Source organism: Antechinus flavipes, chromosome 5, assembly GCF_016432865.1.
Source record: "Antechinus flavipes isolate AdamAnt ecotype Samford, QLD, Australia chromosome 5, AdamAnt_v2, whole genome shotgun sequence".
Taxonomy (NCBI): domain Eukaryota; kingdom Metazoa; phylum Chordata; class Mammalia; order Dasyuromorphia; family Dasyuridae; genus Antechinus; species Antechinus flavipes.
This window is the reverse complement of record NC_067402.1, coordinates 219,368,826-219,383,894: the sequence shown is the minus strand read 5'-3', so window position 1 is coordinate 219,383,894 and position 15,069 is coordinate 219,368,826. Positions and strand designations below refer to the sequence as shown.

The 15,069-nt window shown below is 39.9% G+C and overlaps 1 protein-coding gene across 6 annotated transcripts in view; it reads left to right on the top strand.

Moving 5' to 3' along the window:
* The window catches only part of IKZF4 (IKAROS family zinc finger 4), a 30,048-nt gene that overhangs the window by 4,478 nt on the left and 10,501 nt on the right, over positions 1-15,069 (top strand). For 2 of the 6 annotated variants that reach the window (XM_052001806.1, XM_052001801.1), the window contains exons 2-3: positions 7,874-7,928; positions 13,946-14,050. In XM_052001806.1, the coding sequence (XP_051857766.1) occupies positions 7,889-7,928; positions 13,946-14,050 (145 nt within the window). In that variant the 5' untranslated portion in view covers positions 7,874-7,888. Of the gene's footprint in view, positions 1-7,873; positions 7,929-12,042; positions 12,105-13,613; positions 13,836-13,945; positions 14,051-15,069 lie in introns of those variants that run through there. The other 4 variants (XM_052001803.1, XM_052001804.1, XM_052001805.1 and 1 more) reach the window with 4 other exon arrangements.

Below are 15,069 nucleotides of genomic sequence, written 5' to 3'. Positions count from 1 at the left end.
CAGTTCAGCAAAACCAATTCATTAACCTATTGTCCTGCACTTAAGCAAAGAAGAAGAGAAGTTTATTTTCTCAACTCTTCCCCAGGACCAGACTTGATTGTTATAATTACATATCATTCAAGGATTTTTTTCTTCCTTCCTTTCATATTTTTGTAAGTCATTATTTCTATTGCCTTTCTTGTTCTCTTAATTCTGCAGCAGTTCATATGTTCTGAATTCTTCATATTTATCATTTGTTGTACTATATTCCATTACATTTATGTATACAAGAGAAGCAAGGGATACTATTTTTCTGTTCTATTTTGTATGTGGAAATGCTCATTTGGTATTAAATTCAAAATTTTAAAAAAGTGACATTGTTATACTACAATTTTTATAGTTCCTTAATTGATGGGAATTTACTTTGTTTCCGGTTCCTTGCCACCATAAGAATGCTGCTATGAATATTTTGGTGTATGTGGTACCTTTCTTTTTGTCTATGACCTCCTTGGGATGTATATAATATAGGAGTGGAATTTTTGAGTCAAAAGATATGCACATTTTACTCACTTTGTTACCATAATTCCAAATATGCTTTCCCAAGTGGTTGCACTAATTCACATATACACCAGTAGTGTATTAGTGTGCCTATCTTCAGCTTCTTCAACATTACTTTTTGTCATCTTTGCTGATTTGCTAGATATGAAGCAAAACGAGTTATTTAATGCTCTTTTCTTTTGTTTTGCCTCACTGTCTTTCTTTTGCCTATGTTCCTCTCTTCCTTATAAAATCTCCCTTTACACACATAAACACAGGCAAAATAAATCCTCATGCTGACCATGTCTGAAAATGTATACTTCACTCTATATCTGTAGTCAGATCATTTCTATCCTGAGAGGTGGAATTCATGTTTCATCCCCAGTAAAGTTGGATCATTTTTCCCCCAAAACAATATTTTTGCTCTTTGAGAACAAATCAGAGCATGGCATGCTGGTAGATTCTGAGTAATGACACATAAGTGAGATATACATCCTAATTTGCCTGTTTACCCTTTGTATAAATGGGATGAGTTTTACTTCCAGACTATTGGGGTCTGTTTTCTTTTCCACACAAAGGTTTGGACTGTGGATTCATCAAAAATCAAGATTCATCTATATAAGTACTCTAAGGAAAAGAACAATTTTGATGCAAAATAATCTTGTCTTTTCATTGTTTGTTGTTTTAATTGTGTTCAACTCTCTTGACCCCATTTGGGGTTTTCTTGGAAGATACTCTGGACTGGTTTCTTATTTCTTCTCCAGCTCATTTTACAGATAACAAACTAAGGGAAACAGAGTTAAGTAACTTGTCCAAGGTTATAGAGCCAGATTTGAACTCAACCTTCTTGATCACAAGCCTGGTGCTCTATCCATTGTGCTACCTGAAGAATATAGCTACCTGAAGAATATAGATAGCATACTCACTCACACTTCTTATCAATTGCCTAGTCTTTAGGAGTCTGCCTCTTCCACATCTCTCTTGACACTACTTCCAGTCATTTCAGTCATATTGTATTCTTTGTGATTCCATTTAGGGTTTTCTTAGCAAAGATAGGCCATTTTCTTGTCCAGTTTATTTTACAGATGCAGAAAATGAGGCAGACAGGGTTAAGTGACTTGCCCAATATATGACACAAATTTTGATCTCAGATCTTCCTGACTCCAGGCCTGTTATTTTCTCCACTGCATCGTAGGTGCCTTGTCTTTTCACTGGGCATCATATTTGGAATCAACATGGCTAGATTGCATAGCAGAGATTTACAGGCTGTGTTCCCAGATTGTTCATTGAAATAGAAGTGGAAATACAAGTTTTTAATGTCAACCAAGAAATGAAGTGTTCCGTTGCAGAAGTTGTTTTTTGTTTTTTGGGTTTTTTTTTTTTTTTTGAGATTGGATCTCCCTATCTTGCCCAAAATGGAAGCGTATTGGCTCTTCTCAGGCCCAATTCTTCTGCTGATTGGTACAGAATCTTCTGATATGGGTCATTTTGATCCTCCCTAGGCAGCCTGGTAGCCCCTTGCTCCTGAGGGTTCTTCAATTTGTTGTTAGACTTAGTTGGGACACCTGATTGATTTTAGATCTGCTATAGTGCGGAACTCCTGAACTCAAATCGAGTCTTCACCTCAACTTGCCAGGAGCAGGGACTACAGGCCTTGTGCCACTGTACCCAGTAAGAAATAATTTTTCAGGTGAGGAAATAAATGGGTAGTTGAAGAAAATGCTATAAAGAAAGTATAATATATTTAATGACAGCATGATATTTGACAAAAAATTTTCCTTATGTGGACAAAATAAAGAGATGTGGCCTAAATGAGAACATAGTAGGACAATGAGCTAAATCTGATAATGTACAGTCCAATACAGTTCAAAACAATCAACTTTATGTAAGTAGGGGAAGCATGGTTCACAGCATTGTCTGTGAGGGAGAAATGGGGGGATTTTAGTATACAGTAAACTTAAAATGAATCATCAGTGTGATCTGGTAGCCAAACAAGAAGAGATCTTTGCTTTAACAGGCATTGGTTCCAAAATGATGGAATTTTATAATCCCATTGAACCCTATCATGAGTCATTCTACATTTGGGATACTTTGATTTTGGATAATACCTGTTGAGAAAGACTTTGAGAAAATGGAGCATGACCAGAAAGAGAATTCAGGATAGTGAGAGAACTAGAAATAATGTCTTACAAAGATCAATTAATTAGAAGACTAGGGTATGTTTAGGGAAGAAAAAACTTGAGGGAAAACATAGAAATTGTTCAGGTATTTTAAAATCTGTCAAGTAGAAGGCAGAAAGTATTTGGGTACAAAATTCAGAAGTAGAGGGTATGGGTAGAAATTTCAAAGATGCAAAATTAGGAGTCCACAATAAAGAAGAACTGTGGATTAGATGATGTACTAAAGCAGAATAAGTTGCTTTAGTAGGTAATTAATTCCATTCTTTGGATACCACCTAGCTCATGCTTGGTGACTATCCTGAGTCCTATAACTCCTATTTAGATATGAATTAAACTAAAAAATCTCTGAGGTCCATTCTAAATCTGGAATTCTGTGCAGCTGGTATGGTTTAGTATGGGAAAAAACACTGAACTGAGAATCATCTAACCTCTCTGGCCTTGTTTCTTCACTTCTCAATGAGAAGATTCAACTAGCTGATTTTGAAAGTACATTTTAGTGTTAAAATTATATGATTTTATTGTCTAGGTAGGACATAATATGTTAAATGCTATGCTAAATAACTTACCAGAAGTCTTATCTGATCTGAATTAAGTGTGGTAACTGTTCAGACTAATTCTATGCTGAAATGCAAGAAGATATATGTGGATAGCACAGAAGGTGTTACTACTTTCTTCTCATATGCCTTAGCCCCCTCTTTTTTTTTTTTCTAAAATACACATGAGAAAAAGAGGCAAAATGAAGGGGCAAGAGAAAAAATATAGCCATAGGAGATCTAAAAGAGGGTGACATGGTATTTTCCTACCTCTTTGGTACTGTGGTATCTTCCTAGTTATTATCCCTTATTTTTAGAATAGCCATTCTTAGGATGTCTTGGAAATTTCTTCCTTTCACTCTCCAAATATTTAATGAAACTATAATGCTTTCTTATGTTGTCTGTGAATATGAAATCACTATTAAAGCCTGAAGAAAAAATTATTCAGGCATCCTCAGCAGAAAAGATAGCCACACAAACTAAAAAAAGGCTGTCAGGTTACCTCTTAGGGTGTCAACTCCTGGGGGGGAAAAAACAAGCTAACCCTAAAGGTCATTTCAGAGCAGCAAAGCTCTTTGTGTCTAGATTTGTTTCCTAGAAGGCTCTGTGGAGCTAAGCAGAAGATGATACTTCTTTAACCAACATCTTTCTATGAGAAACCTGCCAAATTTACTCCACCCAATATGTTTCCTTTATGAAAATACAGTTTTAAAGCAACAAGACAACAGTGTCATTCCCAAACCACAAGCTTCCAAACTTTGATTGTAAAAGACAGAGGCATTAGTGAGCAGGTGTATTTTTGATCTGCTTGTTCAACTGGAACTGTGAATACATGCAGGGGTGAGGGCATTGCCTATTGTCAGTGAATCATGGTGTACTCGAGATCCCATATCTCGAGAGATTAGAAGAGATCTTTCTGCTTTTCTATTTCTTGTTCCTCTTGTACTGAATGACAAAAAGAACCTAATTTATCTCTGCCCCTTTATCCTCTCTATGAGTTCCATCATCTCACAGAAAAATGGGGCTAAAGCATTTGAACATTAACTTGCCTCCAAAGTCATTTCTCAAGGGGGAAAAAAAAATTTGTTTCTAGCCAGAGAGTGGAATGCTTATCCCTTTTTCTCTTTAGGAACAAATCAGAATAGGGGACCCTGATGGAGACTGAGTAAAGCTACAGTAAAAAGGGAGATCTCCTTTCCCAATTAATTTGTTTATTTTATCTAGGCAGCATGTCTTTTTAAAAGTCCCAGTTTGGGAGTGTCTCAATAACACTGGATTCTTTGGGGGATTTGAAGCACTTTAATTATTTCCATTGTCACTCTTTATTTCAACGTTTTGTAATATGCAGCTAGGTAAACTCAACTCTGTCATTTTTGTCATTAACAGTTAGAGCTGTGGGAATATTATTTCGGAGACATAGAAGGTGGCAGCTATTGGCAGAACTGTGAAAGACAGACACTGGATTGGGCCACCAAGTTACTGGCATATACAAGTCCCACCCTTGTGGGCTTGGTTACTGGGCTTGGCGGGAAATCTCCAAATTAGATAATACGGATTTATATTAATATAGTACTGATAGAGGTAGAAAAATATCTGGCTAAGCTAAAGTTTAGTTTAGTGGAAATAAATTGTCATTCTAGTCAGAAAAACAGAGAAGAAAACTCATTTTGTTGCTGAAGATTAACAATCTTCTTTCAGTTTAGTTGAACAGATTAATATATATATGTTCTCTCCCCCCCCCCCCTTTACTATATGCAAGGTGCATGGACAAAACGGTTCTCAAAGAGCCTGCATTCTACTTGGGGGTGGGAGAGGATAAATCAATACAAGGTAATTTGAGAGGGGAATGAGGATGAGGGGAATGAGAGAGCTGAAGGATTCGGGAAGGTTCGCACATGAGGTGGCATCTTCTACACATTTGGTATACCCTGGTTTCCCTTCAGAAAGGTGGTTTTTATCTAGTTGATTGTAATTGCTAATTGAGCTGAATTTGGCCCTGTCCATTATCCGTGTCAAGTGGAAAGATTTGTTGTTGCCATTAAGTCAATTCTTTCCCAGGGTCTTTTATCCAAAGCTGTCTTGTGTAACCAAAACTTTTCCTATTTTTATCCTTTACCTAAAATAGTGTCTTGACTCTTGGCAAAGCAAGATTTGGCCCAGTTCTTCTGCCCAAGGAGATACTAGATTTTGCCTGGTCATGAAGAAATGGAATCCAGATTAGAGGAGGAGGAGTTTATACACATTGGGTGGAATGAGATATCTGGCATTCTCATCTCTTTCTTAGAAAAGCTAAGATGCACTTCAAGGGTGCTAAAGTTAAAGCAGTAACTGAATCCTCATCCTCTCAGTTTTGACGTTATCAGTTTGCATTGGTATCAATTAAAGATTGCTTTCCTGCCTTCTAACATGTTATATCTGTTTGAATGGTTAGAAGGCAGGAAAGTTCACTTTGATACTCAGTAGCACTGATTCCTCTAAATAGATGATTAATCTAAATTCCTTTAGAAATCTAACAGGGATTATTTGAGCAACTCCCAGTCAGGAATACTTCATAATCCAATGACTAGAGAGCAATTTTTTCATATGTCCTTTGTTCACCTAATTGTTGCTTAGTCTCTAATCCAGGGAATTACTATTGAGTTATCACTTCTTCCTGGGAAGTTTGTTGGTTCAATTGTTTCTACTTTTGAAGTGAATCCCCACTCTCCTGTAAGATGACACCAAAGGAAAAATTGGTTTAATTGATGTTAATGCTAGAAATAAGAGAGAAAACAGGAAGAACTATGAAGAAGATCCTGAACAACTTGACTGTTCGAGTAGTTCAATGGAAAAGAACCAGCAGATGTCCTACATTCTGGTTTTGGACTCTCACCATGTGACTTTGCACAAGTCACTTCATCTCTACTGGCCTTATTTTCTCTAAGTAGAAGACAGAATCTTACTTTCTTTTTCCTATTTTCTTTGGGTACTGTGAGTACCAAAGAGATGTAGGCAAAAGCATTTTGAGGAGCTCTCTTGAGCTCTTGTAAATCCCAAAATGGTGTTATGATGAAAATGGTTTGGGAAGGAAGAAGTCTCCATGGCTCTCCAGAGTGTTCTTCCTATGATTTTGATCACCTTAGGGAGCTATGCCTTGAGTACTGTGTGTGAATTTCATAACATGAACAATATTTAAATAAATGGGCTAGGTCTACTGTTATCACTATTAATAGAGAGATTTAAGAGGCCCCTTTTTATTTTGGCTTGTGTGTTAGTTCTGCAGCTCATTGAACTCACCTAAGGGAAAGACATTAAGAGATAATGGAGGGGCAGCTAGGTGGGGCAGTGGATAAAGCATCAGCCCTGAAGTCAGGAGGACCTGAGTTCAAATATGCCGGCAGACACAACACTTCCCAGCTGTGTAATCCTGGGCAAGTCACTTAACCCCAATTACTTCAGAAAAAAAAAGAAAAGAAATTATGGATTTGGAGACTTGCTAAATATTTCTGGAGAAGAGGGTGAGGACCTGGAGTTTAGTGCAATAGAGGTGAAAGCTGCTGGATGATCAGAAGTCAGTTCCTGGCTATGTATCAGTCTTTTTTTTATTAACTTTATTTGTGTTCTCAAGTCTCTCTCTGAGCTACAAATAATTAGAAAGAGATGGAAAAATAGATGCTCAAGGGATCTTTTCCCTGATTTGGTATGAGTTACAAACTGGATAGCCAGGAATTTGCTCAAATGGAATTCTTCAAAGTGGTCAGTCCTACCAATCTCACCACTTCAGGGTCTTTTACTTCCCTCCACCTTCTCTTTCAAATCATCCTGTGATTTATTGTTATGTGGTAAGGACAATTTTGGACATATGCAAATTTCCTATAAATCACACTCATTTTTCTCCCTCCCATTCAGCTCCTAAGGAGATAATTCATTGCAACAAATTATCACTTTTAATTGTTCTCAGCACCAACTTGTTTAGAACATGCTGTTGGCAATTATTGCCTGCCTTCTTCAAACAGTTCAACCTGTATTTTAAACCCAGACTCAGGTTTTGTTTTTTAACACAGCAAATGTAATTGCTTAGAGGGGGAAAAAGCCACTTAAATGTATAAAACGTTCATTAGCACTGTAGGGAATCCAGCACTAAATTCTATCATGGTTGCTCTTCCCCATCTCCCTCTTCGCCATTATCACCCTTTTCATTGCCTGGCAATGAAAATCCTTAGTGTGACCGTCTCTCAGCATCACTGCCATATCACTGATCTCTTCTTGGCCAGAGGATGGAGCTTTCTAGGAGAGTCCTGCTATCTCCCAGTGGATAGGATGTGTATATTCCCTTTGCCATGTTAAAGACCACTGCTGGAGGGATTTCTTCCCCCACCAAAACAAGCCCAGCTAGAACAGTTCTGGAATGATCTGAAGCTTAATTCTCATGGGTTGCAGGCGCCCATACTTCTTGGAGTTTAAGCCAAAATATTCTTTTCCTCCTCTTGTCAGAGCACAATATAAATTTTCTCCTCTTTCTGGAGCTGTATCAAATGAGGCCTGCCACAAGGAAGAAGATCTTGATCATTCTTCATGATTCCTTCTTATTCAAAAATTATGGGAAGGCACTTCTGCTACTTACCCAGAACTCAGCTTCTAATAGCATTTTTTTTTCTCTTGCAGCAAAGTCTCTTTAAGATGGATATAGAGAACTGCAATGGCCGCTCGTATATGTCTGGTATGTTCTCTAATTTGTTCTGCTTCTAAAAAGCTGGGAGTAACACTCCTTTTTCTTAAAGGAGCCACCTTGGACCATAAGGTCCTTAAAGCTGCTGGCCAAAGGTCTGGCCTGGTAGTGATTGCTTGCTTCCTTATTTTATTTCTGAGATCAAGAGTAATTCCTCTCCCTAAGTTTTCTCTGTATGTAAGGAGATGATGAGAAGAAGCATTGCCCAAGTTGGAAATATGGGCAAAGAGGAAAGGAGTGATTCTCACTTATTAGATTGACTCTTACAAGCAAATAAGTAAAAGAGATGCTAGGTTCCCTTTTCCTCTTCTGAGGTCAATGGTCTCTTTTTGTTACCACCTGAATCAATCAATCAATTTGTTTAATTGATTTATTAAATACCTACTACATGTCAAGTACTGTGTTAAGTACTTAGGATAAAATAACAAAATGTTGAATGATGGTGAGCCAGATAAAAAATGAATCTGTTTCCCATCAGATAATCAGAGCAGAATGAGTGAGCATAGGCCCCACCCAGCATCCTAAAGAAATGTGTTTTTTCTTGCCTGAAGATATTCTGACTAGGGTGGATGGAGAGCCTTTGCTTTTAGTGTGATTTTCAGTGATGCAGAAATAACCACAGACTTCCCAGACTCAGATACAGTGGGTAAAAATGGGAACCTCTCTTCAGCCTCTTTTTAAAAAGATGAGTGTAAAGGAAGTGAAACCAGGTTTTATCTCTAGGACTCAAGGATTCATGATATTGAAGCACTGGATAAGAATCTAATTTAGCGGAATGAGGCCAGGTACAAGTTTTAGGATCTTGAGTTGTTCCCTTCCACAATGTGGAAAGAAACTTATATTTGTTTTTTGTCCCAAAAGAGGCTAATATAGGAACTGATGGGATGAGTCAAGGACTAGGAAAAAATAGAATGGGTAGGAGATCAGTTTGGAATTCATTGGTAGTGTAAAATGAGATTTAATTAAGGACATCTTTAAGCTAATGTTTATTTCTCACCATTCAAGACCTATATTTAAGGAAGAGAAGAGGGTCTAGCCAAATGGAGAACCAACTGATAGCTATTTCCATGGACAGAGTTAACAGGAAAGAGATAGACTGCTTTGGATAGAAGAAACCTAGCTTAAACCTAAAGTCATTGTCCTCCTTATATATCTGTGAATCTTCTAAGCCTCCTGCTTCATGAAGTCAAAGACTCAGAAATACAAATGCATCCTCCTTCATTGGTACTTCTTTCCTTGAGCATCCAGCATTATATCTAACTTCATTATTATCATATATTCCTTCCCTCAGAGTACTAAAGAATCCAGAAAGGTGACCATCAAAAGTCTCCTTCCCAGGAATTCTTTTAGTTCCCAGTCGAACATCAAGCCTGGAGACTCTTTCACTGCTCTGCTATGAAAGTAAACTTTTTTCACTTCCTAAATAGATTGAGGTTTCCTTGTATAACCAAAAAAAGAGGCTCCTACTCCAAATGATTCTTAAAAAATAAACGGAGAAGCCAAAGACACCTCAGATATGCCTTGAGAATATTCACCTGGCATTTCTGGGGGACAGTTGCGATGAAATGGGACTGGGGAAAGGGGAAGAGGGAGAAGAGCTGATAGGATAACATAGTGGACCTCAAAGATGTCCCCTGTCTGTCTGAATAGGGAGACTTTTCTCCCTAGATGTCTGGGGGTCTATCAGCAATCCTTCTTTCCTAAAGGTGATATGAAGTATTGAGGATTGACTGTAATTGTTGAGAGTATCAATCTCAGTTTTAGAGATCATGACGTTATCTTTATTTATCTGAGCCAAATAAACTTAACCTAGTCTGGTCAGTTGATAGGGAAATGCCATTTTGTCTCATGACTAATCTTGACATTTCTCTAGAAGAAAAAATGAGCAATTCTGCCCCACTTAATGTTTAAATCTCAGGAAATTTTTTCTCTCTACTTTTTTACTATGTAAAAGATCTGGATAAGTTGAATCCACATAAATTCCATTCTTATCCATATTCTACTTTAGAAGAAACTATCTCAAAATCAGTCTACATCTATCAGAAACATTTATTACTTCAAACCTTCAGGAATAATAAAATGCTAAAAAAAAAAATAGTTAAAAAAAAGAAAGGGACTTGGGAATAGAGGATGCTGTTTTTCCTTTTATTTTTTATTTTTACAAACTGGACACTTTCTCTCAAATTTCCTGTCCCTTCTTCCTCCATGGTCTCAAAATCAGAGAATCTAGTCCTTCAAAGTAGGTCAGCACTAAAGTGCTCAGCTCCTTTGGAAGGGAGCACAGCCAAAGCCTCATCCTGCTAGAAGGCTGATTCCTTGGGGGAGGGAGGAGTGGCACAGGGGCCCCAGAGGGCAGTCTTGGGAATGGAAGGCAAGCAGAAATGGTACAGACACATTTAGTTGTGCTCAGTGATTTTGTGAATTAACAGATGTAGTTAGGGTCCCTAAAAAGGCACAGGACAACAGAGCAGAACATGCCAGGAGCCAGAATGTTATTGGTCCCCTCAGCTGTTGGGAAAGAGGGCTTTGTCTTCACTAGCCCTTAAGAGAAAGACCTCCCTTTTGCTGGAGAAAAAATAGGGACAGAATTGTCCATGTTTATTGCAGGGAGTGGCTTTGGCCCTGTCCTGGAACCTCAGCAGCTGCTCTGGGTCCTGGGTCCTGTGGCATCTGGGGCCTGAGCTGGTAAAGGGCTGGCTGGCCTGCCCCTTGTGGCCCCCTCCAGCCCAGCAGCTCTGTCTCTCCCTCCTCCCTTGCACACACTCCCTGGATTCTCAGGTATTTGTTGAGTAGTTGTTCTTTGTCTGCTGGGCATGAGGGCATCTGCCTCCCCCCGCCCTCTCAGCCCTCCTCGCTGCCTTGGGAAAGAGCTGTTTTAGCCTCAGCGCCCCCCATTCTTTCTCCCTAGCCTTTTCTTCAATCATACATAGACACACACACCCCCCCAAGCCGAGCACTTCTTGCCAGCTGCAGCTGTGGGCCCCTGCTCACCGAGCTGTTTGCTGCTGGTGCCTATGAAATGACGGCGGTTCCCCTCACTTCCAGGAATCCATGCTTCCTGGAAGGTGAGTGGCTGGGCTCACCCCTGCCTGCCACCCAGACGCAGACATGCACACACCACCCGCACTCCAGCACCGTTTCCAAGGCGGTGGCTTGCGCTTGCACCCTGGGGTCTCACCAGCAAGGGAAGGATAATGTAAGTTCAGGCAGGAAGTGGACAGAGGGAGGGGGAAGGGGGTTGCTGGGGCTAAGGAGCCAATTCAGAAACAACTCCGGAGCCTGAGGAAAGGGAGAGGGGTAGAGAGAAGGGAGGAGGGAAGGGGGAGGGGGCGTTCCTTGCTATGCTTGCCAAGGATGGGAGAGGGCGTTTGGCGTTGCTAAGCAAAGACAACGGCTTGAGCCGCCTGAGCTAGTGGTGACATCTCGATTAGGCCTTAGGGACACAGATGGAACTGCTAGGGGTAAAATGCCAAAGCAGGTCTGGGTGGGACAGTGGGAGAAGAAAGGGAACCTGGTTAAAGGGATAGGGACTCAGCACCAGATGCCTCAGGTTTGAAGAGGTAGAGGGGGCTTCTTTCTCTTCCCAGCCATATCCCCACAATGGGTGTGGGTGTGGATGTGGGAAGCAGGGAGCTTGGCATTTATCTTGCTTCTTTGGAGCAGGCCAACTGCCCCCATCTTAGAGCCCCACTGCTAAGAAAGATCTGCCAAAATGAAGGCCCTAGAAGAGAAGTACGAGGATTCAAGGTTTTCTTTAATTTCCTGACTGCTTCTTAAGAGCAGATACCATTGGAGGTGGATGGGGGAAAAGGCAAGAACAAAATACTAGCTTTTCTTGAATGTCAAACTAGATACCTGTGAGCTCCTTCTTCCCCTAATCCTCAAATATGAGTCTTAGAATATGATTCTGATGGCTAAGAAACTAGCCTTATTGTGATAGCCTTGTCCAGGAACATTTTTCTGGGATATGAAAATAGCCTCAATTTGATTAGTTTGGAGTTTCCAGAAACTTAGGATATTTGAAATTCCCTCCCCTGAGCTGCTGATGCCTTGAGGTGATCTAATGAATTTCCCAAAGCTATCTCCTGTTCCCTCTATTTCCTAGGAGGATTCAAAGTCCATGAGTTTTCCAGATTGATTCCTAACTCCCGAAACTAATTGTTTCAGGTAATTAACCCTTCAAAAGTTATTTTGAGTATAGAACAATCTTCTGGTACTCACCAGGGAAGAAGTGGATGAGAATATTCTTTACCTCATTTTTATCTTAGAGACATTAGCCTTATCTATCCAAGGGCTTCATGAACTGGCACCATTTGGCTGTTAAGGGAATGCTTTGTCCTCATGCTCAAGTCTATCTGAGGGGAACACAGAGCCAATGACTTTTAACCAAAAATCCACAGACATTTTCTAATAAGTTCACTAATCTTTGTGGAGTCAAGCCCCATATCTCTCTTCTTCCCCTATTAAGTTGACTAGAGCAGTTTCATATTAAGTAAATAAATAGTTAGACATAGGCCCTTGTAGTATAGAAACTGTTTTGAGTTCATCTTTTTCCCTACCTCTTAGTACTATGTCTGGCCATGTATTAAGTGCTTAATAAATGTTTGTTAATTTATTTTTAAAGGTTAAGACAGACCCTTTTTCTCTTCCTCTCCCTAAATTCTATATAATGCCTCAGGGAAGGGAGTCTGAGAATAGAGGAGAGGACCCATCAGTCCACAGCTCTGTATATATGTGGTTGTGTTCTTATCTGATGTTTTCAAAAGACAGAAGCTATCCCAGAAGAGGGAACTGAGTCTTAGGTCATGAGGTATTTTTAAAAAGATCTAAAGATAAAGAATTCATATTTATTTAATGCATTAAAAGCTCATAACAACGCTATTGTTGTAAGGTCTGGAAACCTCCAGAAATTGTATAGAGAATGAAAAGGGGGACTTTGATTAAAAAAAAAGATTCTGAATGATTATTTTCTCTTCATTAATTGGAGCAACAGAATGGGGAGAGGCCTTGAATTTTCTTGAATTTGTAAGCAGGGACGGATGGTCCAAATTCTGGCCTTTTTAGAATTCAGTCCTTACTTTGTGAGAATGAGTTTTTTCACTATAAAATATCTGGATAAAGTAATAGCTAGATTTCCAGACTGGGAATGGTATAAGTTCTCTTTGCATGTCCATATAACAGGGGTCTGTGAATGTCTGTATAAGCATAGAGCTAGATCATTCATGATTGTCTGAGTATCTGCACATATCTGTAACATGTATATCTAGATATATACTTCTCCTCCTCCCAAATTAACATGATCCTTCTCTTCAGGAAATCATATAATCTAGTTAACAAATACACATGAGACTAAAGAATATTTGTATAAAGCAATATATCAATCAGCAAATCCAAACCAGTAGACCATAGTACAAAGTGAGTGTGCAAGTGCTTAAGGGACACTAGCTGAGAAGTGAGCAGAATCGGGTAGAGTCTCTCATAAAAGGAAGACATCCTGGAAGAGACAAGTTTTAGAATTGAGGTTTGGGAATCCAAAGATGAGTCTGTGGCTTAAGAAAGACAGAATTTTTAGTCCTCACCTAAGAGGTGGTCTGCCTGCCCATCACCTCCTTTAAGATGACTTCTCATGACTGGGTAATATATGTGGAAGTAGCTAGAGAACCCTATAGCTGGTCTTCCCAGAAGAGCCAGGAGGTACCTTTGGGATCTATCGGGGGAGACATTCCCAAGAAAATGTCTCCCTCCTGAGGCCCCTATTTGTCTCCTTTCCTCAGCTCTCCAAGCCGCAGTCCCACTTCGCTTCCTGTGGGTGTCAATTGATGATGCTGTTCTTCCCCTCAACCTTATAAAGTGAGGTAGAAAGGGCCCCAATCATCCTGTTCCCCTGAGGTCTGAAAGGTACACATGTGGCTCTCTTCTCAGTGCTGAGGGACAAGAGGACACACCGAGTGCTGGGTGATATTCCTCTAGCTTCCCCCGTTAACCGTGTTCTACTTTGTCTCCCCAAGGTAGTGGGGACTCATCTCTGGAGAAGGAGTTCGGTGGGGCCCCAGTGGGGCCCACTGTGAGCACACCAAATAGCCAGCACTCTTCACCCATCTGTTCGCTTAGTGGTAAGTATCAGCTCTTCATTCCCACCCCAACTCTAGTCACATCCCTGTATCAAACATTGCCATTTGTATTCAGTTCTATTTTTCTTTTTGTTAGAGACTATTTCCCTATTATCTTTTTCTGACTTCTATAACTCTTTAAGAGCATTGGGGAGCCCAGTGTCCTTGGTTCCCCTGGTTTCTGAAAGGAGAATGATTAGTCACAGTTAAGAAAAAATGAAGTTAAACTCAGTATAGATGAGGGGTGGAAGATGTACACAATGATTAGGGAACTAGAACATGTTTAAGTGCTGAAGAAACTTCTTGATTCTATTAGACAAATAGAGATGGTGATGAGATGTTGGGAAGTTGGTAGAGGGTGGAGGGCCCTCCCTGTTCACCCTCACTGTCCTGTTCAGGTGGAGTCCTTGTTACTTCCCCTCCTCAACTGGCGTTGGATCTCTGACATTCTCTAAATGATTGGAATAGTCAGGAATGTAGGTCAGAGCCAAAGTCAAAGCTCTTTCTCCCACAGACAGCTCTTTTACCCTCCCTACCTTTAGCTTTATTGAGAAGAGGAATGGGTAGAGGGTGGGAGGATAAACTGGGTCATATATGTCTTCCACCTATATTTCTTTCCTCCCTTGCTCTCCAGTCCACCTACACCTTCCCCTGGCCCTCACCAAATCCTGCTAAGCCCTTCTTGCTACCAATGTCTCTGATTGGCTTTTTGCCTAGGGCTGAATCAGACATCTTGCTTAATGATAGAAAAGTTGTTGAAAGGAATTCCATCTTCTTTAACAGACACATACACACACACACACATTTTTTCTTCTCCTTGTAAGAGAAGACATCTTACCAACTCCCAATCTTTTTATTCTTGAAGCTTAATTTCCCAGTGGGTGGATTGTACAGAAAAAGATATTCCTGGCCTCAGCAGGACCAATTGCTCCTCACCATGGCCACTGTATACTCGATACTGGATACTGATGCTTCTTGAATTCTCAAAAATCTGACCAATTTCTTCTGTACTGGACCTAAAT